A 25,332-nucleotide genomic window follows, 5' to 3' on the forward strand; every position below is an offset into this window, starting at 1 on the left:
GTAGGGAATAGTCTATATAAAGTGAGCTGAGAGAAAAAATCACCATAAAGAGACAGTGGAAACAAACACGGAGCTTTTTTTCTTTTTTTCTTGTCCAAGACAGGGTTTCTCTGTGTAGCCTTGTCTGTCCTGGACTCCCTTTATAGACCAGGCTGGCCTCGAAGTCACAGAGATCCGCCTGCTTCTGCCTCCCAAAGTGCTGGGATTACAGGAGTGCACCTGGCTTTAAGAAAAATGAGTCAAAATTATTTTAAACTTCTTTGTTTAAAGCAATTTGAAACTTGGCAGTAAAATTCAGAAAATGGTATGTGCCTGTGTGTCTCCTACCTAAATTTTCTCATTAGCCTCTTAAGTTAAGGTCATGTTTGTTACAATTAATGAAACAACTTTCGAACATCCTTAATCACTATTTGGAAGAGGGAGGCCTCTTCTGTTGGCATTGTTAAATTCCTCTGTTGGGGAGGGGAGGGGGTATTGTGAGGAAAAGGAAACATTTCACATTTCTAGTTTCTGTTTAGCTTCCTGTTTGGTTTTTTGTTGTTGTTGTTGTTGTTGGGTTTTTTGTTTGTTTGTTTGTTTGTTTTTGTTTTGTTTTGTTTTTTTGAGGGGGACCGGTAGAGGGAGGTGTGGTGGACCAGAAGACCATCCGGTGTGATCCTCCACAAAGTAGGTAGTGTCAAAGGTCTCTTCCCTGTAGTCTCACATTGGCAGTGAGTGGAAACTTTGAGCACATGTCTTTTGGTTGTCATTAGGTGCTTTGTGGGCTAGACCTCTCCTGACTCTGATTTTAAGAATTTCAACCCTGAGGATGTTGTGAAAGGTGGTTTGCAGTGATAATTAATCCCAGCAGAAGGGCCTATTGGGTACTCTGGGTTGGTTGCCTTGAGAAGGGCTTGGGCCTTACCTTGGCAAGCCTTGATAAGGGAGAAGTCAGCTGGGAGAGACCTGAAGGCCGTCCGGGGATGGTGTCTGCTCTGCCCCAGGCCCTTCCGTGAATATTGGTACATTTCTGTACGTTTATCTCCCAGCGGTAGAACCAGGAGACGGATGATCAGAGGCCTAATGGAGTTATATAAGGTCACTTGAAGGAACCCCAAAATCTAAGGCTTCAGATGCTGAGGGAGATGGGCTGCGTGTTCTCCGGGCAGGATTTGGGAGCTCACAGAGTCAGTCCCAGATAAGGCTCATGGGTGCATCCTGCTTGTGGTGTTTGTTGTTTCCTTGCAGCCTGCAGCCTGCCTTTTTGGAAGAACATTCTCGTTTTTATCGACCACTAATCCAGTACTGGCGGTTGTCCCAGGTCCTCTCACATGCTAGGCGAACGCTACCACTTAGTTACCTTATATTTGAGCTGTCCTTGAACCAGCTAGTTTTTTTTGCTACAACCATAGCCTCCCAAGTAGCTGGGACTGCAGGCCTGCCCATCTGCTTCTGAGGGCTTGGTAGGTTGCTATTTTGAGAGAAAGAAGATGATGAGTCTATATGTGTAAATGGATGTTTTCCTTAGTTTTAAGTTACTAGCTTTGTAAATTCCTGCATGTAAGGTTTAAGAGTGGTAACTAGAAACAGCCCATCCACCCAGAAGAGACAGGGCCTCCACAGTTCAGGAAGATCATTGGAGCAGAACTCTGGATCCACCATTACCCTTCCCAGAATCCTCTGGAGCTGGGGTCAGCAGGGCTTATTGCCTGGCAACAAAATTCACCTGCAGTGTTGCATCTTCCTCTCCCTGTGGCTCCTGCCCGTTGTATATTCGAGCTGAGGTGAGGACCATCCAGTTGTATGGGGTGGTGGGTGCCCATCTAACGCTGCTTGCCACCACAGGACAGGCTTTTGGAATGGTGGGCCCTCTGTAAAATGGGCAGATGAAAGCCCTGCCTGGGAGGTGGCTTCATAGGCTGTACGTTGGACTTTTATCTGACTGAGGTGATTGTACTTAGGTGTTGACAGTTGGAGAGAGGCCACAGGTGTCTAGAGTCAGGGACAGCAAACAGGTGTCCTCACTTTGGTGTTTCTTGTGGGATCCAGTGCAGAAACAAGTCAAGGCCTCCTTTCAACTAAGCTTATGACCTTGGCAACCATCACAGCCTTAGCTAGATGGCAAGATTGAAACTGCTTGGGAATTATAAAAGAGCTAAAGATGGCTCAATGAGTAATTTTATTTCTCTTCACCCAGCTTCCCTCAGGCAGCATTTCTCAGTGGCGTGCTACTTCTATGACCGGGTGTTTATTCACTGGCGTCTGAGCTATGGGTGATCTGCGTTTTAAGCCTAGTCATTTAGTCCCTGGGTTGTCCTGTAGTTTGTCTGATGTCTCATGATCAGCCTGGGCAGTGGTGTGGGTTGTATAGGGGGCAGTTTTCCTATGAGGGAGAAACAAAACAAAACTATAACTTGGTCAGCTGATGCCAAGTTGCCCTTGTTGCAGGCATTCAGGTCTTGGTGTCATCACAGAGTGCTAGCCCTGCATTGAAGCCTGAGTGAGCTTCAGGGGGAATTTGGTGTTGCCATTGACCAGTCCTTTCCACAGCCGCCAGGGAAGACCGTGGGAGCAGATAGGGGGAGGTAAGTGGCCTTGCCCTGCATGCTCCTGTTCACTACAGGCATTTACCAAGAAACACCAAGTACCGTGCTAGTTTCTTTGGGCCACATTTAAAACTCTTGGCGAAGCAGTTCTTGTTAGAGCTCTGCATTCCCAAACGTGACGGTTCTGGTGATGGACGCAGTATCTTGTAGCCAGAGCAGTGTCGTCTGTCAAATGCAAAGCCAGTGTCCTTCTCCACAATCTTTCACTGCAAAGATGCTGCCTAGATGTCACCAGCATGGCCCAGCCATCTTGCTAGTCTCTCGGTGCTACCCACCCATTCCTCATGACTGGTTCCTCATGCAAAATGATTCCACACACTTGCCTCTCCTGTTAAACTGTGTACACCTTGTACCACCTGCCTGGCATCCCCAGTGCACCTGACACCTTGGGAACACAAAGGCCTGAACTCCTTCTGGTGGTCCCGATGTGGCCCTGATGTGTGCGGCTCTGCTTTCTTACTCTGTGAAGATGCCATCGGAGTGGCTGCTGTACCTTGCCTTCACCATGCTAATGGAAGCTGAAGTGAGGGGTCGGGAAGTTCTGACCAAAATCTAGAGCCTTGGGAGGATGCCCTCCCTCTCCATGAGTTTGGCCCTGCAGGTGGCGTGAGAGACTGGCATGGTCTCTACTCTTTGTCAGGAACCCTCACTGACTTCCCTCCCCAGGAACAACCTCCCTGTGAGTCTGCCCCATTTAGCCAGAAGTGCCCTACCTTGTCATGAAGGGACTAGGCAGCCAATTGAGAGCATTACAATGTTGACTTTTCCTCAGATTCTCTTTTTTATATAACTTATTAATTTTTATGATAGACACTTGTGAATTGCCATGTGGGTGCTTAGAATTGAACCCCGGTCCTCTGGAAGAACAGTCAGTGCTCTTAACCGCTGAGCCATCACTCCAGCCCCCTTTCCTCGGATTCTTTGCACTATTTTAGGACCCTATCATACATCCAGAAATGCACACAAATCACGAGGGTGCACAGCACACTGAGTTGTCGCAGTGTAAACAGGCCCTCATGGGGTGGGCTTCATAGAACTTCATCTCCCCACCCCCCACCCCCACCCCCCATCTCTCCCCCCCCCCCCCCAGCAAGGCCAGATCCCAGGGATGGCTTCAGTGGGCTTCTGCGAAGTGGCCGCCTGACCTACAGGCCATGTGCAGAGGAGCCCGTGGGGGCGGAGGCGGGAGAGCAGAGCATGTTTCCTGGAAGCAAGCATTTCATCACCGAACAGCAGTTCTCTTGGGCATTTCGTGTTCTATGCAAAGCAGTTGTAAGGTTAGCTGCAGGTGCGCTCAAGATAATCATTCCAGAATAGTCTCTGCTCATTAAGCAGTAAAACCAGTGGGGTGGAGAGCCTTGGGGAACTAAAATGTTAAAACGTAAAACTTCACCAAAGAACAAAACCGTCTTTGAGGTAAGCAACCAAACCAGAAAGGTCTCAGTCTTGTCCTGCTTCCTATGGCTCTAGGCAGAATCCCTGCCTGGCCCCCCTGTCTCTGGGTAGAGGGGAGCTGAGGTTGACCAAGGGACAAATTGGAGTAGCTATGTAGATGGGAGAAATCAACATGTGGTTAGTAACCTGTGACCACAGGAAGACCCAGGTTGAACTGGTCCCAGCTTTCTACTTAACCAAGATCACAGGGTCCTGGAGCCAGTGAGACAGCTCTGTGGGTAAAGGTGCCCGCTGGTGAGACTGCTGAGTGGAGTGGGGGTGTGAGTCCTAGGAGAAAACTGATGCTGGCAAGTTATCCTGTGACCTCCATGTAGGTGTGTGTCCATTCACGCCGTAAATAAGCATAATAAAAACCTTGATTAAAAAGAGAGGGTGCTTAGACACCTCAGTGGATAAAGGTGCTTGCCATCAAGTCTGAAGATCCTGAGTTCAGTCCCCAGAACCAACATGGAAGACGGTGAGAACCAGCTCCCATGACTTTCTCCGACCTCCACATGTAGACTGTACCATGCATTTTGGGAGGAGGGTAAAGAACATCATCCTAACACAGCCCTAAGCCAGCTCACCTATAGAATCCAAAGCAAGAATGCCCTCCATGATGCCAGCCTCTCGTGGCTCTTCACTGTTGGTAGATTTTCAGAGTCATGGCTGGTCTCCCTTGAGGCAGAACCACTTGATTTCTTCTTTAAGATCTCCTTAGTCGGAGGGTCTCTAAAGGTTTGCACTTTCTGAGTTGAGGAAGTGGGGGGGTTGCTTGGCTCCAGGTGATGCAGTCCTAGGGGTCTGCACCAGTTAAAGAATTAAAAGGCAGCAAATATCAAAAAAAAGCAAAACAACAACAACAACAACAAAAAACCAACAGGCAGCAGAGAACTCGTAAACTCTGTCAACAGAACCTGTAGTTGAAGAAAGATACTTATTGGGGGATGAGAAACACAGATGCTTCAGACAAATAGAGGAAAAAGACCTTCTGCCAAGCCAAGGGAGGACGGGGGGCTTAAAGCCCTCTGTTTAGGGTTGGCCAGTTTGAAGACCGAGGGGGTGTGTGTGTGTGTGTGTGTGTGTGTGTGTGTGAGAGAGAGAGAGAGAGAGAGAGAGAGAGAGAGAGAGAGATCTGTACTGACCCAGCCATGACCTTGTGAAGCCAGTCAGTCCATCACTGGGGATCTAGCTGGTAGGAGGCAGGGTTGCCAGGCTTTTGTCTGAAGTCAGGAAGTTGAGCTGGCCACCTTGGAGCTTTGCCACTTTTATTACCTAGCTGTGGCGGTTCCTCTCCATTTCTGTCTGCCTCCTGGCGACTCTTTCTCTTTTACCATAACTGGAAAAGGGGGAGGGCAGTGGAATGCGTGTGCTCGTGAACAAGCACAGGGCAGAGACTAGATAAACAAATATCCCATGGACTGACGGTGATGCGCCCACTCTCTAACAGGTGTACTAGTAAAGATGGCCTCTGCCCTTGGAGAGAGTGATGTGATGTGATGTCACCTGCCTCTCTCCTCTCTCCTGTACCCAGCAGTTGCCCCCTCCCCTTGAGATACCCCCCACTTAAATGTCTATTAAGCTGTTTGACATGGTTATAAATCCATGCCCCTTGCAGAAAATAAAACAAGGTATTGACCGATTTTAATTTTTTATGCATTTTAAGTAATTTTATTTCTATACAATGGGAACTGTTGGGGGCTGAGGAACTGGGTCACCCGAGGGCAGCTCCCCTGCCCAGGGTGATGCCACAGCCTGGGAAGTGGCCAGTGACTGCAGGTGAGACCCTTGGGTTTCTCTGTCATAGAAGGCTGAGAGGAGTCTAGCTTGAAGGATCCAGTGACAAAACCCGCAGGGAATCCCTAGCCAGCCAGTGTCTTTGTTTACCCTGGAAGTTTGTGTTCCGCGAATGAATTCAGAAAACTTTACATGCCTCGTAAAGCTGTCACCCACAGGAAACACCACGGTATTTCAGGTGGTGCAGTTAAGCCACTATTGAGTTTGCACCCTCCGTGAGTTGATAAGTCGGATAGTTTCATTTAGTAGGAATCAGCAATTTTATGTGGCAATTAATTTTCCCTACTCGACGGAAGCCAAAGTACAAGAAATGTGTCTCATCTCTGTGCTTATTGAGAAGACCTGAGGAATTCTTCTGTGTGAGGAATGTCATACGGACTGCTGTGTTGATGAGGCCTCATTAGTGGCCTCGCACTCTCCATGCTTGCTTCATGGTTAAGGGCAGAGGCAGGGAACCAGTGTTCCGCCTTCTTTGGGATACGATGGGCCTTGTGGCCTGTGCGTACAAATGTGGCTTGCAGATAAACACAGTCTGGATTTCTTCAAGATGTACCTAGAGTAACTATCTGTGGTTTTCTTTCCAGCGAGCTTTGTGTAGAGGGCAGTGTGGCTGCTAGCTTGTGGGTCTTTCTTGCTGGTGTTAGTGGTAGCTATTCAGCAGTGAGGCCTTGGCAGACAGGGTCTGTCAGGGTAGCCTTTCAAGGCTGAACACTGCTCCTCAGGGGCTGAGTGTCCTGGATGAGCAGACGCTACAAAGGCCTGGCCAGCCAGCTTCCCAGAGGCCCAGCTAGAAAGTCGCTGCTCAATGTGAGCCCTTCCCTGCGGCTCGGCGTGCTCTTAGCCCACCAGAGAGAACATTTAGACCACTTCACTAAAAACTCCACCATATGAAGAACTGGATCTGTTTCCAGAGTCTTCCTAGCAGTTGCACAAAGTAATGACACTCCTCATTTCACAGATGGGCTGTCTTATTGGGGGGGGGGGGAACAGGGGAGAGCGTTTTGTTCATTTGTGTTCTTGGATATGTGTTGAGCCTTTCCGGTCTTGTTCCCCAAACACTGCCCCTAGGCACACCCCTTCCCTCTTTCAGATAAGGTCTCTCATTGGCCTGGAACTTACCAAGCAGGCTAGGCTGGTTGGCTGGCTGACCCAGGAATCCACAGCTTGTCCTGGGGTTGCAAGGGCATGCCACCACACCTGGCTCTTCTGGGAATCAAAGTATGGTCTTCCTGCTTACAGGCCTGGCGCTATACCAACAACGGATCCCTCTCTGCAGCAGCCCACAGATGGGCAGTTTTGTTTTCGGACCCATTCAAACACAGTGAGGGCCCAAGTCCTTGCCACAAACTCCTCCTGCCCTGCAAATCTTGCTCGTTGTCTCCTTACAGCGGCTGCTTTATGTCGTGAATTATTAAAAGACAAGGACAGCCTCCTTTGGTTGAATATGCAGTGTGAGTTTTATGAGCACCCCTGTACGTCCTCACCTCCCAGGTCAGGTCACCCTTTTTTCCAGTTGTCTAGAACTCAGTGTGCAGAACCCAGGCCTCAGCTGGCCCCTGTGTATACCGCCTTCCATCTGAGCCCAGTTGCAGGCTCACTCACTTCTGCCTTGGCAGTGGTGTAAGGCCTTTCTTCACATTGAAAATAAATGGGGTGCAACGTATGGGAGTCTGGGTCTTATTAGCTAGCCGTGGACGTAGCCAGACCACCTGCGTTCAGGGTCCCCACCATCACCACCTCTAGGTGGGATATCTGAACCAATTCTACTCTTGTGAAAAGGGTAGGGCTGGAGAGATGGCTCAGTGATTAAGAGCACCACCTGCTCTTCCAAAGGTCCTGAGTTCAAGTGCCAGCAACCACATGGTGGCTCACAACCATCCGTACTGTGATCTGATGCCTTCTACTGGTGTACAGGTGCATATGCAGGCAGAATGCTGTATATATAATAATAATAAATAAATAAATCTTAAAAAAGAAAAGGGTAACAAACCCATTTCTTAGGTTTCTGGAGAATGAACGAGTACAGTTGAGGTTCCCAGGGCTCTGAGCTCTGCAGTCTCCTCATGACCACACCTGTTGCCCACAGGCTGTTAAGGGTGAGGGACAGCATGGCTGGCTATCCACCCAGCTAGGAGTAAGAAGCATTCTGTCTGCCCCAGGGAGTGTCCACCAGAGGGCGAAAGCTCCACTCTGGGGCTACCAGGAAGCCCTTTTAAAGAGGCCTTAGTTGAGAACAGTGTGCTCAGCTTGTTTGGCTTGGCTCCAGGAAGAATGTTTTGAGTGCAAATAAAATGATACATACCAGGGCTGTTCCCCTCCGTATGTAGCCAGTAAAAGGCTAGCATTACAAGGCCAGGGTCTAATAGGGGCGGGCTGTGGTGCCCTCAGGCATACCTCCTGGGCCAGGTAGAAGATTCCAGAACAGCATAACTCATGCACAGATGTCCCTTCCCTTTCCCCAGGTAGATTAGTCCTGGACCAGGCTTTATGTCTCCTGTGGGAAAGTGGGTTACTTTGGTTTATATGACTATAAAACTAACATACTCGTCGTAAGACAGGACAACCCCCCTCCCCTCTTGTTTCTTCCACCTCTGCCACATGGTACTTGAGCATCCTGTGGGAAGAAGTGAGGTGGGAGCTCCAGAACCGGCGGAGCCTAAGCATCCGCACTTCCTCCAGTGATGTCATGGTTGCCACATACTCAATATCGTGGCCAACGGGGAGAATTGGTGATTTCATTTAAAAGCTACTTTTGACTTTGTCTTAGATTTCAGCGCCTTGTGACTGTGAGATTTGTCCCTGAGACAAAAGAGCAGGTCATGAGCCATGATGATTTGTTCAGTGAAAGTGGGAAACGGAGTAGCCCAGGCAGCTGTAGCCTTTGTTTGCCTGGGTGGAGTGCTTGTGTGGATGCACTGCGCAGCCGCACTCGGAGTGACTTGAGTGTCAGGTTTGCACCCACCCATCCTGGAAATTTAGTTCCAAAGAAGCAGCAGCCTGGAATCTTGGCTCTCTCCCTGGGAGTGGTGATCCCCTGGTGGGGCCGTGGGCCTGGTGTAGAGGTGTGCCGAGTTCACTACGGAACTGTGAAGTCTCCAGGGTGATCCTGTTCACTGTCTCGGTGTCTTGCCCCAAAGATCAGCAAAGCCAAACTCCACACAAGCTCCCAAACACATACTCTTTTCTGCAACCCCCTTCTCCCTCTCCCCAGCCCCCCCCCCCCAGACAAAGGCTAGTAACACACCTGCAAGCCATCACCCCATTGCTTCAGATCCATTAGATGGCTGCTCCTGGGGTTAGGGTTATATGTAAAACCCTGATTTGGGACCATCCAGTACAAGAAGATGTGATGGCATCTGGTTCAGCTTCTTCCTGTGGTTCTAGCAGGATAGGTATGAATCAGAATTTGTCTGTACGTCTGTCTGTCTGTCTGCCCACCTACATTATTCATTTTGACTCAGTTCCTTGAAAAGAGAACAGATATGTCTTATCCCCAGCTAGGTCACACTGTGAACTGTGTACAAAATAAAATTCCCTTCCTTTTTTATGTATATGCATGCATATTTTTATTATGTATGTGGGTGTTTTGTCTGCATGTATGTATATGAATCATGCAATGTCCTCAGAGGCCGGACTAGGGCATTGAAACTCTTGGAACTGGAGTTCCAGGTGGTTAGTGAGCTGGGTGCTGGGACCCAAACCTAGGCTAGGTCCTTTGGAAGGACAGCCAGTGCTTTTAGCCACGGAGCTATCCTTCTAGCTGCACTGTGGCCAACCCACAGCCACCCCCCCCACCCCCCCCCACCCCCGCCTTTACTTTCTTAGTGTTGAAGAAGTATACCTTCTGAACTTTGCGTAATGACTTTGGTGATGATGGAGTCTAGTTTGACCCAGTTGATTCTCTGTATCTGTGTGTCTCGGTTGCACATTGCTGACAGGATTCACTGGCTTTGATCTCGGTGCTGCATAAATGGAGTGTATGCCTGTGATCTCAGCACTCAGGAAGATCAGGAGTTCAAGGTCATGCTCGCCAACGAGTGGAGTTCGAGGCAGCTTAGCCTACCTGAGACCCCCGTTCCCTCCAAAATTGAAATAAATAACATAAATGCAGAAGACCATGGAGAGAGGATTAGGCAGCCAGGCTGCAGGCAGGAGCATGCACAGGAGCATCTTGCAAGGGTCCAATCATTTTATGGGAGGTTTTCAGGCTGTCACTTGAAGAATCTCAGTATTTTGTTGTGGGTTTCTTAGTGCTTGCTTCCCTTAAAGTAAGTACCGCTGGGAAAAAAGGAAAGCTATTCCTTGTCTTTCTCCAGCATAGCCTTTGAGATGCACTCAGCTTTGCCCCCACTATACGCTAGTTATGTCCACAGAGAGATGTGTCTTTCTGGGCTTGGGGTTATGTGAAAACTGGAGGACTCCAGAGAGACCGGTCAGCTGTTGGCTCCAAAGCCTTGTGGTCTTGCTGAATGCGTTGGGAAGGGTGCGAGCAAGCATGCCTCTCAGTTTATGGAGAGCACCAGGCCCGATCCCTGCTGCGGGGCTGCTCCGACTTCCCTGGAGGCCATTTAGGGGCTTGTGAACAGGAAACAAGATGGGGCCAGGCTTTGGTAACAAAGACCAGGCTCCCCACCCCTGAAGGGGGGCAGCCTGGGATCCTGCAGGAGCACAGGAGAGGTGAGCTGGCTCTGAGGCCAAAGCCTTGTCAGCAGATGAAATGAGCCCTATTTTAAGCCAGGCTGTGTACCAGCACTTCCTGTTATTCCAAAGGAGCCTCTTGTTTTGGTTTTTATGGGGATGGATTTATTGAAACATGTGCTAGTGGGGTGACCCAAGCATGTTCCAGGGCAAAATAAAGCTGGAGATTCTGGGGCCTAGGAGGGAGGGCACACCTGCTACTTGCCACACCCGAAAGGCTACTGCACCAGAGGGCTTTAGACCCTGTGGCCCTCTGTGGTCGAACAAAGACTATTTGCCTGTCAGGGTCCCAGACAGGGGACCCCAGAGGCGGAGCTGGTCAGAGGACAATTGAAAGGGGTTTTGTTGGCCCTCCAGGGCTAAGTTAAGCCATGTGTGTCTCTTTCCAGGAGTATCAGTCCAGCCAATCAGAGCCATGTAAACCTCACTCACTTCCTGCTGACCTTTTGACACCGCCAGATGTTTTTTCTTACAACTGTCATTAGGCCTCCATACTCGCTGACCTCATCAAATTGTATTGAAGCCATTTTCATCCATTTTGTTCTTAAAACCCATTTAACCCTTCCCGGGTTCCCTCCTAATGCCCTGCCTTCTGAGTTAGCAGCCTGGCTTCTGCCCTGCTGGGTTTTGTGTGGAGCTTGAGGTCTGACCCGTGTCCCATAGCATTTCATGCTCCAAGCTGAAAAGAGAGATGCTGCTGTTTTCCACAACGGGGTAGGTAGACTGCAGAAATGACAACCAGCATATAATTAGGGCCAGGAGAAAGAACCTCCCAGAACTCTGTATGAGGATGTGGCCTGGGATCTGGGACCTACTGGTTCCTGCAGGATCTGAGAGTGCCCAACTTAGAGAGCCTGAGCCCACAGGAGTTAGTTTGGCCAGTGCCTCTCATTCAAGAGACCAGGCATCTATCAGGTCTTCAGAAGACAAGCAGTCGGTTCTTAGCTTTTCTGTAAAACGAGCTGCAAGGAAATAAGCTTCCAGCAGAGAGAAGGTAGATTTCCCCGGCCTCTCCAACTTAACTTAGGTCAGCAGCCTACTCTTTGGACTTTTGGGGTAGGGTTTGGGTACCTATGCTTTACAAATACCTGAGATTTTGGGGGGGGGATCAGCCAGAGAGCTGATATGAAGACCCAGATAGTCATTGTTGTCGGGGTGTGGGGGAGTCTTCTGTGTGTCTTAGATGTGAGGTCCGTCAGCACGGTGTCTGCACTTGAGTGACTGACCACCTGGAACCGCTCGGAACCATTTGGTCTCCGTGCACTGACTTTTAAAACTAATGCTTGCCCGAGTAATGCTTTTCCCCACCGCCAGCTCCGTCAGAAAGAGGCCCCTCTGCTCACATCAGGTCTGTGTCCCCTGGCTTTCTCTGTCTGTCTATCCCATGACTTTTCAAACCAGTCCTGCTGGTTCCAGAGAGCATGGCCTCTGAGTGGTTCTAAGTCACAGGGCGGGGCGGGAAGTAGCTGGTGTGTTCTAGCCCGGGCCCTGGGGCTGGGTCTCACTCCCTCGCTTGTACCGAGCTGTTCCTGGGAGAGGTGGGGTCAAGAAGAAAGCATTGACTGTGGGTGAGCCGGCCTTACGAAGTCTGGGCATTTGAAGGTAGCCAGCGGTTGGGTTTGGTGACTTTGGAAAAGGGAGCAGGCTTCAGGGATGCCATGGCCTCCAGAAAGTTGTGAAAGATGACACAACTAATGATTGCGGCCCTTGCTTGAGGTACTCTTGGTACACGTAACCCATGTGCTTGTGGCCACGGTCGCTCTTCCAGCTGTTTTTTTCTTCCTGCGTTTCTGTGTTGGGGCTTTTGCCATCTCTAAGCTGACACCTTGTGTCTCTCATCACAAGAACGGCCATGTTTGTGACTTGTGGACTGCCTTGAGTGTTTACCTGTATTTTCTGACCCTTGGAGCTCACACTTGCTATAAGAGCTGTGGTTCAAGGACCACTTACTTCCAAGGGAGCCAGAGGGTCTGTTTACCCAGTAAGTAAATTATCATGCCGAGGGTGGCCTGGGAGATGGCATTCTTAATATGGGGCCCAAGCTCTGACAGATCTTCTTAACGTCCCCCAGATTTATGGGTGTGCCTGAGTCAGTGTGGAGACCCCAGGGTGCCTTAGTTAACCGTGCACATGTGGAGCGTAGCCCTGGAATTTATTTTAAGTGTCTGGGGTATTAGCAGCAGACGCTCCACTCTTGGGGCTGCCGGGTATTGCTGACGTGAGCGGAATAGAGTTTACCCCAGGAGTCCACGGAGTGGATATATCACAGTGCTAACATCAGCACAGGCAGCCAGGATTTAAGGCCTTTGGTATGTTTGTTAGTGCCCTCCAGCCTGTAGGTGCTGGGAGCTTGGTGTCCTGCATTACAAGTGGATCCCTGGCTTTGCCTCTCCTGTTGAACTGCACTGTGTCAGTGACCATAGTCAATTTGATGGGCAGCTTAAAGCATACTGTTATTTATCTATTGCTGTGTGACAAATTACCTCAGTGTAGAGATTTAAACCACAAAGCTTTGTCATCCTCATTTCCTGGGGTCAGAATCTACTCAGCTTAGCTGGGTGTCCCGGGCTAGAGTGTTCTCCCCCGGAGACCTGGGGTATTGATTGCAGTCTGGGTATTGACCCTGGTTCCCTACAGATAACTGAGTGCCAAAGCCTCTGCATAGGACATCTTAAAAGACGGTTGCTGGTGGCGCTCCAAGAACATGTGCATGGCCATGCTTGGAGGGCACAGTTGTCTTTCATCTGATGTCTGAAGTCATACGCCAACCTGATCCGTATGCTTGCCATAGCAGAAATTGCAATACGGCATGGCTGCCAGGCCGTGGAGGTCCCCAAGAGACCAGGAGCCACAGTATTCTTTTAATAGTTTTGGTTGTAAATTGTTTGAATGCAGGGCTTTGTTGTGCCAATTTGCCATCCCGCAGTGCAAAACCCATAAATGCCGGTCCATCCCTTCCGGATGTGAGAGGCACAGCAGAGGAAGTCTTCCTTTGGAGGGGGGATGAGTGAGACTGGGGCTCCTTGAGGCCCTTTCACCTCCCACATATTGGAGCATTTCTTTCCAAAAGCTAAACACGTCATATCACATCAAGAAACAAATGTGTGCTCTGATGACATCCTGCTGTCCCAGCAACTGTTTGAAGTAACAGTCAGAGAAGGTGATTGTCCTAAGGAGAGAATGGGATAGGTGGGACACAGTGTCCTCCTATGACGTCATTGAGTTAAGCAAACCCCTCCTTTCCTGCATCACGGGGGGGGGGGGGGGCTTCTGACTGGCAAAGCTGGTATGTTAGACAGGCGGAGGCCCTGCTGGCCTCAGCCCCTCCTTCTCTAAGATTGGGAAACCTAGGCCATCCAGGTAGTTTTAGTGCCTCAAGGTATTTGCCACCAAGTTTGACACCTGGAGTTTAAACTCAGGACCCAAATGGTGGGAAGGAAAGAGCCCGATTCCCAGAAGTTGTCCTTTGACTTCCACACACACCCAGAGGTTTATGCTGTTCCCCAAAGTAAATTAATAAAACATAATTATTTTTAAATGGGAAGTCCCTTTTCCTCTTGTCTCCCTCTCCTGCCATTGAGGGCTGGGCATCTACTCTGAACAAAGGGTTCAGACAACAAAGGGACCAAACTGTCAAGGAACAGTTGCTCAATTGTGTACACACCACACATCCCAATATCCAAGTTTTTGGCTTAATGGCCACTATCAGGCTTTAGCAGAACTGTATAGCCTCATCCCTCCCATTTATTCTGTCTTCAATCCTGTCACTGCCAGGTTGTTTCCATCTTCTGTCACCACTGCTGGCACATCTTTAAATGAGAATTGCAAGCATAATGTAATTTTAGCCCTTCTGTGGGTCAGAACCCCCACACTGTCAGGAAACTACTCACTGCCCCTTGGACCACCTTTTCTCAGCCTGAGGTGGGAAGCTGGTGGGGACATTGGCTCTCAGTGGAGGTGTGAGACAATGGGGAGGGGGCGGCACAGCATTCTCTTCTTCCCAAGTCACATCCCCGCCCTTGAGCAGTCGTGGCTAGGAGGGAGGCCAGGTGCCTTCAGTGTTACGTCCCTTGCTTCCTAAGACATGCAGTGGTCAGGCCTTCCCTTCAAGGATAGTGGACATAATTTTCTCAGGATTCTCATGGAGTTGACATCGATACCCAGGCAAAGCTACCTGGTCTTTGCAGTCTGGGGCTGTCCAGGCAGGGTGAGCAGTGCCCTCTGCTGGCTGGAGAGCCTCATTGCTGGGGCCCATGCTTCCCAGGCCCTGATCTTGTTAGTAGTAGCAAGACTCGAAGGAGTAGGTCAGAACGCGTCTTGTACCCCATTGCTTTAGTGATACCTAGGTATAGACAGTAGGATGTAGGTCCTGGGACATGCGTTTTGGCCCTCACCATGTCAAGAGGTAAGCCACTGGGTCTCTTAAGGGACAGCAAGTGTACTGCCAAATTGGGCTGGCAACCCATAGACGAGTCAGGAGGCTTTGTGGTCAAAACAAAATCAAGAGGCAGATGCATTTAAAACAAAAATAACCAAGATTTAAAGATTCTTTTGTAAAAAGGATTTTATTGCTGTAATTTGTAACTAAGCCCTAAAATTGCCTTGACTAGATTATGTCTTCATATGTTTTCTGTTGAGCTAAATCAAAATTACATTAGAACCAGTAATTTTTCCGCAGACAAATAGTCCAAATTTAACAATAAGCCCACATATCTGATTATTTTATTATTATAACGATGTGCGTTCACAATATATATATATTAATATATGTTATGTTATCTGCTGTGTTGCAACTTAGTGAGCAGTCTTTGTGTGTAGCCTGTGATCTCCGCGCTGTTGTCAAAAGATGCAATGCCTACTGGGTCTCACTGTGGCTCAACTCCCAGGTCCAGCTGCTGGTGGCCATCCATCCTGTGCTTGCACACAGCACTGAGCCCCAGGGAATGCACTGTGCGTGCGCGTTTTTGTCACTCTGTCTGCAACAATCCTTGGGGTGCTGGGTCATCAGTTGTATGGTGACCCCTCTGCAGACATTCTGTGAGAACTTTAACTACTGTGTACTCTTTTTTGTTTTTTTTTTCCTTGATGGTGGCATCCTCATCTTGTTCACATGAAAACATTCCAAAACATCTCTCATGCTGAGTACTGTCACCTAGACAAGCTTTCTGTCCCGTAGAACGTGAGATTGCAGATCCCGTTACGCAGTGCTCGGCCACACAGCCGGAGCACAAGACATCAGTTCTATGCCTCTTAATTTGAATGGACGTTTGCTTGTTTGCTTTTATCCTCCTCCGTTCTGCTTCTATTATTAACTAAAATATTTATTTTCAAGGCATATTTGGAGGACAAGGGCTTTTAAAACGTGTGAAAACTCTGGAGAGTCTCTGTAGAATGCGAAGGCCCGTGCTGGATTCCCAACGTGACCCAAATAAAACAACCAATTAGGAACACGAAAGGGTCTTTTTTGCTCAAATCCTCCTGCCTTGGTTATCACTTTTAGCAAGTGAAAAATATTTAGAAGTCTTGAGACTCAAAAGGCAGTACCCGAACCACTCTCTTATTCCAGGAAAGCCATGGTCTTAAAGTTAATCACCTTGCCTTGACTAGTTCAGCCTTTGGCCTGGTGGATTCTCTGTGGCACAGTGAGTCCATTTCTTTGTCTTTACAAACTGTGTAACTTTTCCCTGCCTCTTAACTGATGTTGCAGCACAAATCCAGGGCCACCTACAAGTTAATAGAAGCCAGCCCTCTGTCACCAAAGTACACCCTTCAGATTCTATGACACATTCTATGACACTGACAGTGGCAGAACCTGACCTGGCTAAATTATTGACCATATATTTTACTTTCACGATGGATCAGTCTAGTTGAGTCACTATGATCATATAGTATCAGATTTTATTTATTTATTTATTTATTTATTTTTGCTTTTATTTTTCTAGTATAGAATTGCAGTGGTTACCCCGAGGACAGCCAGGAGAAGGTGTCAGGAGTGACATGGTACCTCTATAAATTCCCAGCTCTTCCACATGCTGGAGCTACTCGGACTGGAAAGAGGCCGGGGCTAAACCACTGAGCTTAGGCTTTGGGGGCCAGAAGATGAGGATCTGGCTCTGAGGGTATGTGACCTGGGATTGGCCCAGTCACCCTGGGGTTCAGGGCACTCTCTGGAGAAAAGAGAGCTTCCTTCCTGGGTGGTGGACTGGCTTGTCCCTGGGATTCTGAGTGAGACTTTATATCTCAGGAAAGGGTCCTCTTATGATACCTCTAGGGCCTGAACAGGGCACTCTGGGAAGGGAGGCCTTTCCTTTCCACTCAGCTCTATCCACACTGGAAAAAGAAAAGAAAGGACGCATTTGCAGAAGCAACTGTTTGCTCAGGGAGTGACAGTCCTCCCTCTACCAACCAGTCAAGGTTATGGGAACTCAGAAGGCTCAAGTAAGTGGCACCTGTCGGGGGGACTGCTTCCAACCGGGAAGGATTTAGGGGGGCACACCAGCTTGGTCCATGCAAATCGTTTTAGAAATTGATAGGTAATTTCTTTGCAAACTCAGTAATTTTGCTTAGCAGTCCTGGTGTCTGGCTGAACTCCCCCACAGACAAGCCTGAGGTCTTTCCATAGCTTCCCCCCTGTATATACACACACCTGTGACGTCGGTCCCACTTTAGCATAACCAGATTGCCAATTTGAGTCTTGCTCTTTGACCATGAAGTAAAATTGATACTGTAACAAGTGTTTCTACACTGTAAGAGTCAACTGGATAACTAAAACTGAGTTTTAGATACTGACTAGCTGATGGTCAAGTGGCACATACGGCGTGGATACATTAGACAGCAGGGTGGTTCCAGCCCTAGCTGGGATGCTGCAGGATTTTCTCATGAGGCTCAGAACCACGTATAATTTAAATGTTAACAACGTTTGGACCTCAATAGTCCAAGAATAGGGGCTAGAGAGATGGCTCAGTGGCTAAGAGCACTTCCAAAGGACCCGGGTTCAATTCCCAGCACACACATGGCAGCTCACAACTGGCTATAACTCCAAGATCTGACACCCTCGAGTAGACACGTATGTAGGCAAAACACCAATGCACATTAAAAAAAAGAAAAAAGTAGATAAATTAATAAAAGAAAATAGTGTTCTTGACAGGGAGCTGGTGGTGCACGCCTTTAGCCTCAGCACCTTGGAGGCGGATCTCTGAGTTCAAGGCCAACCTGGTCTCCAGAGCAAGTTCTAGGACAGCCAGAGCCAGAGCTTTCATCTCTGGGTTGGGATCTGGCCCAGTGTTCCTTTGCTTCTGTCTTGAGGTTGAGCTTCATGCCGTCTCCTCCTCCCCCTCCACGAAAAGATCCCACTTTCCTCTTGACTTTGAACTTGACTTGCATTTGCTCCCTGCCTTAGGCCCAGTATACTTTGAGGACTTTGATGTAGGAAGTGTCAGGACCAAACCCAAAGCTGGAGGGAGCGCAGTCCCTAGAGGCTGTGCACAGTCTCCTGTCGGTCACAGACGTGGTGACATACAAGGAATGCCTTTCCTGCTTCACAAACAGGGAGCCCCCAGGACAGAACCCCTGCCTTCCTATGGCTTCCCTACTCCCCTGATTCAAATTCTGATTTCAGCAACGACAGACTTGAACCAGAGCACTGCCTGCACTTTCTTCCCCCTTCCATATGTGTACTTTTGTATTTTGACGTATGATATTGGTAGATGATATTTGATTCACCTTTGGCTGGAAGTTTATGACTTAAGAGTGAGGACTGACCTAAAGGGCAAAGTTGCTTTTCATACCAAACCCCAGAGGGTTGTCTGTGATTGATGTCTGGGAGCTCAGCCAGTATGACTGGTGCAGTGTGGACCACCATGCGTAGCTCCACTACCAGGCATGTTTGTTCCTGGCATTTGTACAGCGGCTGTGTTAGTTCGCATAAATAGCTTGTTTCTTGGGAGGGAAAAGGAGAAAAATGTCTTTCATCGTTTTTTTTTTTTTAAGCAGAAATATTGTGGGAGGGGTGGTAACTGTGTTTCACTGCCGCCCCGACCCCCCCACCCCCCACCCCCCACCCCCCACCCCCCAGCCAAAACTCATGCTGGCTGGGCCACAGGTCTGTATTGCCTGCTGATGTGAGGGGTAGGAAGCTCAGGATCTTCACTGGACTCCGTAGACGAGCCCCAGAAAAGCCAGGCGTAAGCATCAGCCACAGTCTGAGGAATAAGATACAGCCAGTTGTGTAAGTCGCTAGCTGCTCTCTGATTGCATGATCAGGATTCTGCTTTATCAATTTTTTTTTAAGAAGCCGTCTAATTGTACAAATTAAAATTCAAAGGAAAAGCCGAAAGAATAATTACAGCTCACTGGAGGAGGAGGAGGCCGCAAAGCCCGTGCTGCCGCCGCTCACAGTGCTGGCGGTTTTCATCTCCGCGGCAGTTCAAGGATAGGAACTCATCAGAGCCCCAGCCTCAGCAGAGTGAATTAGCTAGCCCAGGCTAGCCCGGGCTTTCTGATGAATGAGCGCGTGGGCTGCGGTCAGATTTCTGTGCATTTGCGGCCGATATTCCTCGGTCTTGTTCCGTCTGTCTTATCTCCATTTTCCTGGAGTTAGGGGCTTGTTCTCACATGGCTGCCTTCATGAAAGAGAGCCCAACGACAGTGGCACCATGGCCTGTGCATGTGTCCGTGTGGTGACTGGCTTGCTTTAGGCAGCTGCCTGAGTTAGAAAAGTTTGGTGTCCTTTGGATACTGTGGTCGTTTTTCATATGGCTAGGAACTGCCTTTTCCTATCTCCCTCCTCCTTCCTCAAATTCACATAATTATTGCTATAAATCTTTCAGATGCTTTTCCAGCCACATTGCTGGGAAATTAGCCATTAATTACCAAGAACTTGCCTACCTTTTACTAGCCAGGCCTGTGCCTGGACCTTTGATAAAGTACTCCTAGCGTTCGTTTTCTCCCTTCTCTGCATAATTTGCGTGATAGATGAGAACTGTGTGTGTGTGTGTGTGTGTGTGTGTGTGTGTGTGTGTGTGTGTACACACACACGTGTGCTGTTAGATTTAAACCACACTGGGTTTTGCGACAAAGAACAGGAGGATGGGTCGCTGCTATCCTCACAGCGACTGATGACAGGCTGCCATCCTGAGGGAGAGACAGTAGGGTCTGCCTTGCGATTTATGAGCTGGTACTTTGGATCAGGGCGAACGTTGACCAGGTCCTTCCTCTTCTGATCCCGGGTCATCATGGAAATGCTTAAAAGCCACTGGTCAGCCAGGACTGCCAGTCCAGGAATGTGGAGTTAAATGCAAGCTCAGCTGCCTGCATTGGAGGAAGGTTCTAGAAAACAGTGTGGCAGGGAGCTTGTGGTGTTATCGCGCTACGTTTCGTTTTTTTTTTTTTTTTTTGGTGCATGGCCCCTGCAAGTCCTTCATGGAAAGGATGCACCTTTGAAAACTGCCCAGTGCAGGCCCCCGGAGGTAGCCATAGTGTGCGTGGGCACCACCATGCAATTACATAGGACTTGCAACACAGTGTTCCAGGGCTGTCTGTGAGGCTGTCACCTTGTTGTGTAGCACTTTTGTGGTTCAGAGAAATAAATGGCAGATCCCAGCCAGCTGTCTCTTGGTCTCTGGCCTTGGAGTTGAAATAATAATTGAGGTTGGTCTGTAATTGGTATCCGTAGCCGAGGAGCTCGCTCACTGCCATTTGCTGTTTTTCAGCAACGCGTGGCAAATGTTCCTTTCTGCCGGCTTGCTTTCTGACTGACGCAGGGTAGGAAAACAGGAGATTGCTAAGGCTTACGTGGAGCAGCCCCCACCCATGTTTTGGGAGGCGAGCATGCCGGACCACCAGCAGGTCCCCTCTTAGAGAGTGGCAGGAAGTCACCACGAATGACCTGTTGGCCTGTGTCCTAGAGGTGTCCGGAGAGCTAAGGCTTCTTTTCTCCTTGTTTCAGGGTTCATAGTGGCGCAATGCACGCAGACTCCCGCGAGGTCCCCTAAGTTCTTAGCGGACTGCTTTGCCTTTTGAATCAGAGAGTTGCAAAGTTCGATAAAGAATGGCCCTTGTGGATAAGCACAAAGTCAAGCGACAGCGATTGGACAGAATCTGTGAAGGTAAGAGCCGGCGTGGCTGGCGGGTCCTCACGCAGACCCTCTCACGATTGCTCACTGGATATAGCTGGGCCTGGCTGTGTCACACCCTGACACTAGGATTGCCCCTCCCCCCCCCCCCCTTCCCACCCCTTAACCTTCTCAGGCACTGGCTGCACCGGTTGCCTGGCTAGTCCTTTGGCTTTGGACACAAAGCTCGGCTTGTGTGGAGCTTGGGTTCGCAGTAAGGGAGGGCTCCGTCAGCTGCGAGGTGCTTTTTTTCCCCCATATACCTAGGATCATTTTGCATATCAAAGACACCACATATCAGGACCAGCTTTTTTAACTTCCTGAAGTTTCTAGACTTTTGTCTGTTTTCTATTAAGATATTTACAACAATGAATTCCAAGATATTTCCAGGGAGCCCGCTCGAGCCCCTCTTGATGTTTTCAAGTCCTCAGTATCTTTGAAAATGTCTGGAAGTGTTTTATTCATGAAAGGAAAAAATAAACATAATTAAAATCTAATGGAAACCTGGGGATAAAACTCTGAAACATTGATTTAAGCACTGTCCTTTCCTAATTAGTGAGTAGCAAGGAACCCCGAGCCTGCACCTTGGGGTTTATATGGACTCTGTCAGCCAAGAATCAGTGCAACAGGACTGTCCTTGTCTAGGGGCTGTTGGGCGTGTGTTCATGGCTAGCTAGCCTTGACTTCTGGGATGGCAGGTAATGCTCTCTATGGTACCTCTAACAGAGGGTACACGTGCAGTGGCTGCCCTGCCAGCTCACACGCAGGCATAGCACCCCCACACTCTTTCCCCTGCAGCCACCCATATGGAATTGCTTGTCCTTTAAATAGATGTAGCTCAAGCCACATGGGACAGCTACATCAAAGCCATTCTGCTTGAGACAGCCCTTGAGCACTCTGTGCAAAGTATGCAAGAGCCCCACCCTCATGTCCCTTGGGTTTTTGCTATAGTTTAGGTTATGAAACTTGGCATTTAACTGGCATTTAAAAGTAAACATTAAAAATAGTAAATTTCTGCTATAGAAAGATTGGCAGATAAGCCCTATGAATGCCAGTGTTTTTTTAAACCACATTTACTAACAGATAACATTTTTATAAGAGGTGTGTGTGTGTGTGTGTGTGTGTGTGTGTGTGTGTGTGTGTGTGTGTTGCTCTCGTGTGTGAATTGTTTCCAGAAGTATCTGAAACAAGCTTGTAGATGGCAGTGGTTTCCTGCTTCCACCCCATGGCATGTGTCTCCCTTTAGGGACAGTTTCCTACATAACCACAAGAGCATAATCGTCCGCTAAGATACCATCTGATGCCGATTACATGTTCGTGTCTCTCACATGTTTCTGTTTGGAGCTATCTTGTTTTTTATCAGTCCATTTGTGTAGCCATCGGGGGTTGCACATTGCATTCGGTTGTCATGTCTCTTTAGTCTGAAGAGTCTCAAATAATAAGCTGGCATTTCATAGACTTTGAAAACATTGGTGTGATAGAAATTTTGGGACCTGGTGGCTCACAGAATATTCCACAATCTGGACTCAGCTGATTGTAGAAACTGGCTTTGATTTCTAGCAGAAAGGGGCTTCATTGAGGCTGAATCCTCTCCAGTGAGTTCAGCTTCCACAACTCAGTGGATCAGACGTGGGTCAGTCATTGGTCATGGTCCTTGGCTAAGGTGAGCAGGGTTCTCCAACACTCGCCCCCCTCCCCGTATCCGTGACTGGGGATCTTTGGCCATGGTTTATAACAGGGAGGTCGGTGTCATCTTTATCTAGATGTGCGTGGAGTTGCAGAGTTAGGAGCAACGGTGTTCTGAAGTGTGCCAGGTGTGCTCTTCACCTGTGATCCTGTTTGCCTGACGTCTGAGGAAGTCATAGCTGTTCTAGACGTGAGTGGTACATCCTTGCCACACCTTACAGTGGTTTGGATAGAGAGTGTGCCCATTTTATTGAGTGCCTGGTGATTTTTTTTTTTGGGGGGGTGTCCGGTTCCCAAGATAGCTCTTCTTACTTTAGCCATTCTGAGAGCCCAGCTCTCCGTGGATTTTGCTGTTTCAGACTGAGGACCCTGTACGGCTACCCCACAGAGCACATCCAGCTTTGCGTTCTCACCATGTTTGTCTAGAATCGACTCCCAAAGAGCCTGCCAACCACTCTGCCCTTTCCTACAATACTGCAACCCCAAGAGACGTTGGGCGGGTTGGTTGGTTTGCTATTTTTTGAAATAAGTTTCTTTTGCTGTGTATAGCAGGCTGTCCTGCAGCATCCTCTTGCTTCTGGGTTTGTCGGTGCGCGCCACCATGCCTGGCTTTGGTTTTTGTCTTTAATCGATTGAATGCATATGTTTCTTATGTTGTGTAGCTACCCTTTCATCCCGAGCTTTAAAGAACAGCCTTCTGCTGGTGTCAACAGTGCTACTAACACTTCAAATCCCCCTCTTGGCACACCTGCTGCCCACCTCCGTTTCTGAGATCCTCCTTCAGTGCCGTGGGAGCTGGTCAGATGGAGTCTTAGCTTGACCAGGCATGGTAGTACATACCTTTAATCCCAGCACTTAGGGAGGCAGAGGCCAAGGCCAGACTGGTCTAAAAAGTAAGTCCCGGACAGTCAAGGCTACACTGAGAAACCTTGCGTGAAAAAGAAAGGAAGGAAGGAAGGAATCCATCAATCTTAGCTTTAGCCCTCTGAGTAGCCTTTCCCAGTCTCTTTAGGGGATGCTCGGCATGTTCTCCACTCAGAGATAATGGAGCCTGAAGCTCCATCTTTCTTTATACCCTGGACTTGGAAATGTGGGCCTTCCCTCACATACACACACCCAGAGGACATCTCTGCTCCATGTTGAAGGTACAGCCAAAGTCTTTGGGACTCTATCCAAATCAACTGGAATAATAAAATCTTTCAGGCTGACTTAAAAGCCAGATTTTAATGTGCTTTTGTAATCGACCCTTTTTGATATCTGTAATTTGTTCTCTGCTGGTTTTCTTGATGCCTGCTCTCAGACAATCCTTGAGTCCGTTGTATGGAATAATTACGAAGCAGCCTTTGATAAACACGCGCTGTTCATCCCTAGATTGCAACCTGCTTTCTCTCTGATATATAATTTAGGTACTGGCTTTCTTCTCTCTCTGGTTTGCTGACATAATTGACGCAGTCCATTTGTGGATTGCACTAACCAGAGGATTTGAATGCCGTGTCGGATCTTGCCAGGACTAGTTTGGCTTTCCCCAAATATTTATTCCCCAAATATTTATCACCAGGCTTGCTGTCACTCAGCCTTGCAGAACTATCCCAGGTTTTGGTTTTGTAGAGCTGTGGTATTCCACTGTGACCTTTTGTTGGGCCATCTTACAATGGGCTAAAGTAGAGTCATTCTCTGACACAGTCCTTTTCTATAGCTCTTGAGCATGTGATTTGGAAAAAATAAAATAAAATGCAGTAAGTATTTTACTGCATTGTGCTCGTGTTTCTTTAGAAATGTGGAAGCCGGTTCCAAGAATGGTACCAGCTGAGTTATGATAAGCAAAACAAATACATAAATAACAAAATAGAAGGAAATGGTATGAAATGCGTTTATATGAAATGCTGTGAGCAACACCCTCCCCTCCAGAGTGGTCTCATGAGCACAGATTAAAAGGAAGTAGTGTGGCTTCTCTGTCTACTTGGCCACCAAGAAAGACACAACACAGCAAGTGCTGCCAAGGTGCCACCATGCCTGGCTTGCTTTCATGGGTCAGGTGTCTGAGTTGGATCTGCTTGCCACCGTGGCAGTGCCCGAGTACAACATTCCCCAAGCGGGTGCCTCTGCAGCCCTAGCGTCACTAAGATCATTGATGGAACCTGCGGAACCCCAGCTAAGGGCTTGGTGGGATGGGTCAGTTAATGGGGCTTCTCCAACTGCCTGTCTGCGTGCAAGCCTGTCACAACACCTGGACCAGGACCAGGCTCAGTTTGTTTTATGTTTGGTTTTCTTACTTGGATTTCTGCATTCAAGATGCCTTTTGGTTTTTTGTTTTTTGTTTTGTTTTGTTTTGTTTTTTGTTTTTTAAGGTGCTGTTTGGTTTCTCCCATCCTTTTTAGATTGACACATTATTGGTTTAGTTCTGCATAGGGACAGGGTCGAACTCTATTGTCCACAGGTTCTCTGATTTTTTAATAAGCTGTCTTTTTTTTATAAGCTGTCTTTTGAAACCCCCCCCCCACCTACATCTTAAAAATGGGATTCATAATGTTGCTATACATTTTAATTATATGTTGTGATCAGGCAATTATGCACATTTCCAGTAATTAAGTGATTAGCTGCAATTACTTTGGCTGTGTAAATAAATATACAATAGTCAGCTAGACATGGTTCAAAACTCTTCAGTACAAACAAACGTCCCAGATAACACTCTGTAAAGAAACGCCCAGACAGGAAAGCCAAAGCCGGAATCTGCATGCAATAAAACATCTTCTATTTTGTCTTATTTGAGCAAATGAATAGGTGTAGTGACCCCACCTGTGGGAGTCCAACCTCCCTGTTCATTTGGCACCCAGGGAGAAGGTTCTAGCGTTATCCAATCCTGGCCAGGCTTTCCCTTGCGGCTGAAAATCAAGCTCCAGGCCGAACTCACTCTTCCTGTAATCATTGGTCCAGGACAAATGCCAACTGTCCCTTTGCTCCTGGTGGCAGTGCTCATCACTCCTAGTTGAATGTGGGCTGCTTGGCTGGGGCTAAGCTGC

General features: G+C 48.4%; 1 protein-coding gene across 7 annotated transcripts in view; it reads left to right on the forward strand.

Moving 5' to 3' along the window:
• CTBP2 (C-terminal binding protein 2) overlaps positions 1–25,332 on the forward strand; it is a 130,058-nt gene that overhangs the window by 73,998 nt on the left and 30,728 nt on the right. For 5 of the 7 annotated variants that reach the window (XM_084772707.1, XM_084772706.1, XM_084772708.1 and 2 more), the window contains one exon: positions 20,461–20,620. The exons of the other annotated variants lie outside the window; for them this stretch is intronic. In XM_084772707.1, coding sequence (XP_084628833.1) covers positions 20,563–20,620 — 58 coding nt within the window. In that variant the 5' untranslated portion in view covers positions 20,461–20,562. The remainder of the gene's footprint in view (positions 1–20,460; positions 20,621–25,332) is intronic. 7 annotated transcript variants of the gene reach the window in all.

The sequence above is a fragment of the Acomys minous genome, assembly GCF_964271855.1.
Source record: "Acomys minous genome assembly, chromosome: 2".
NCBI classification, from domain to species: Eukaryota; Metazoa; Chordata; class Mammalia; order Rodentia; family Muridae; genus Acomys; species Acomys minous.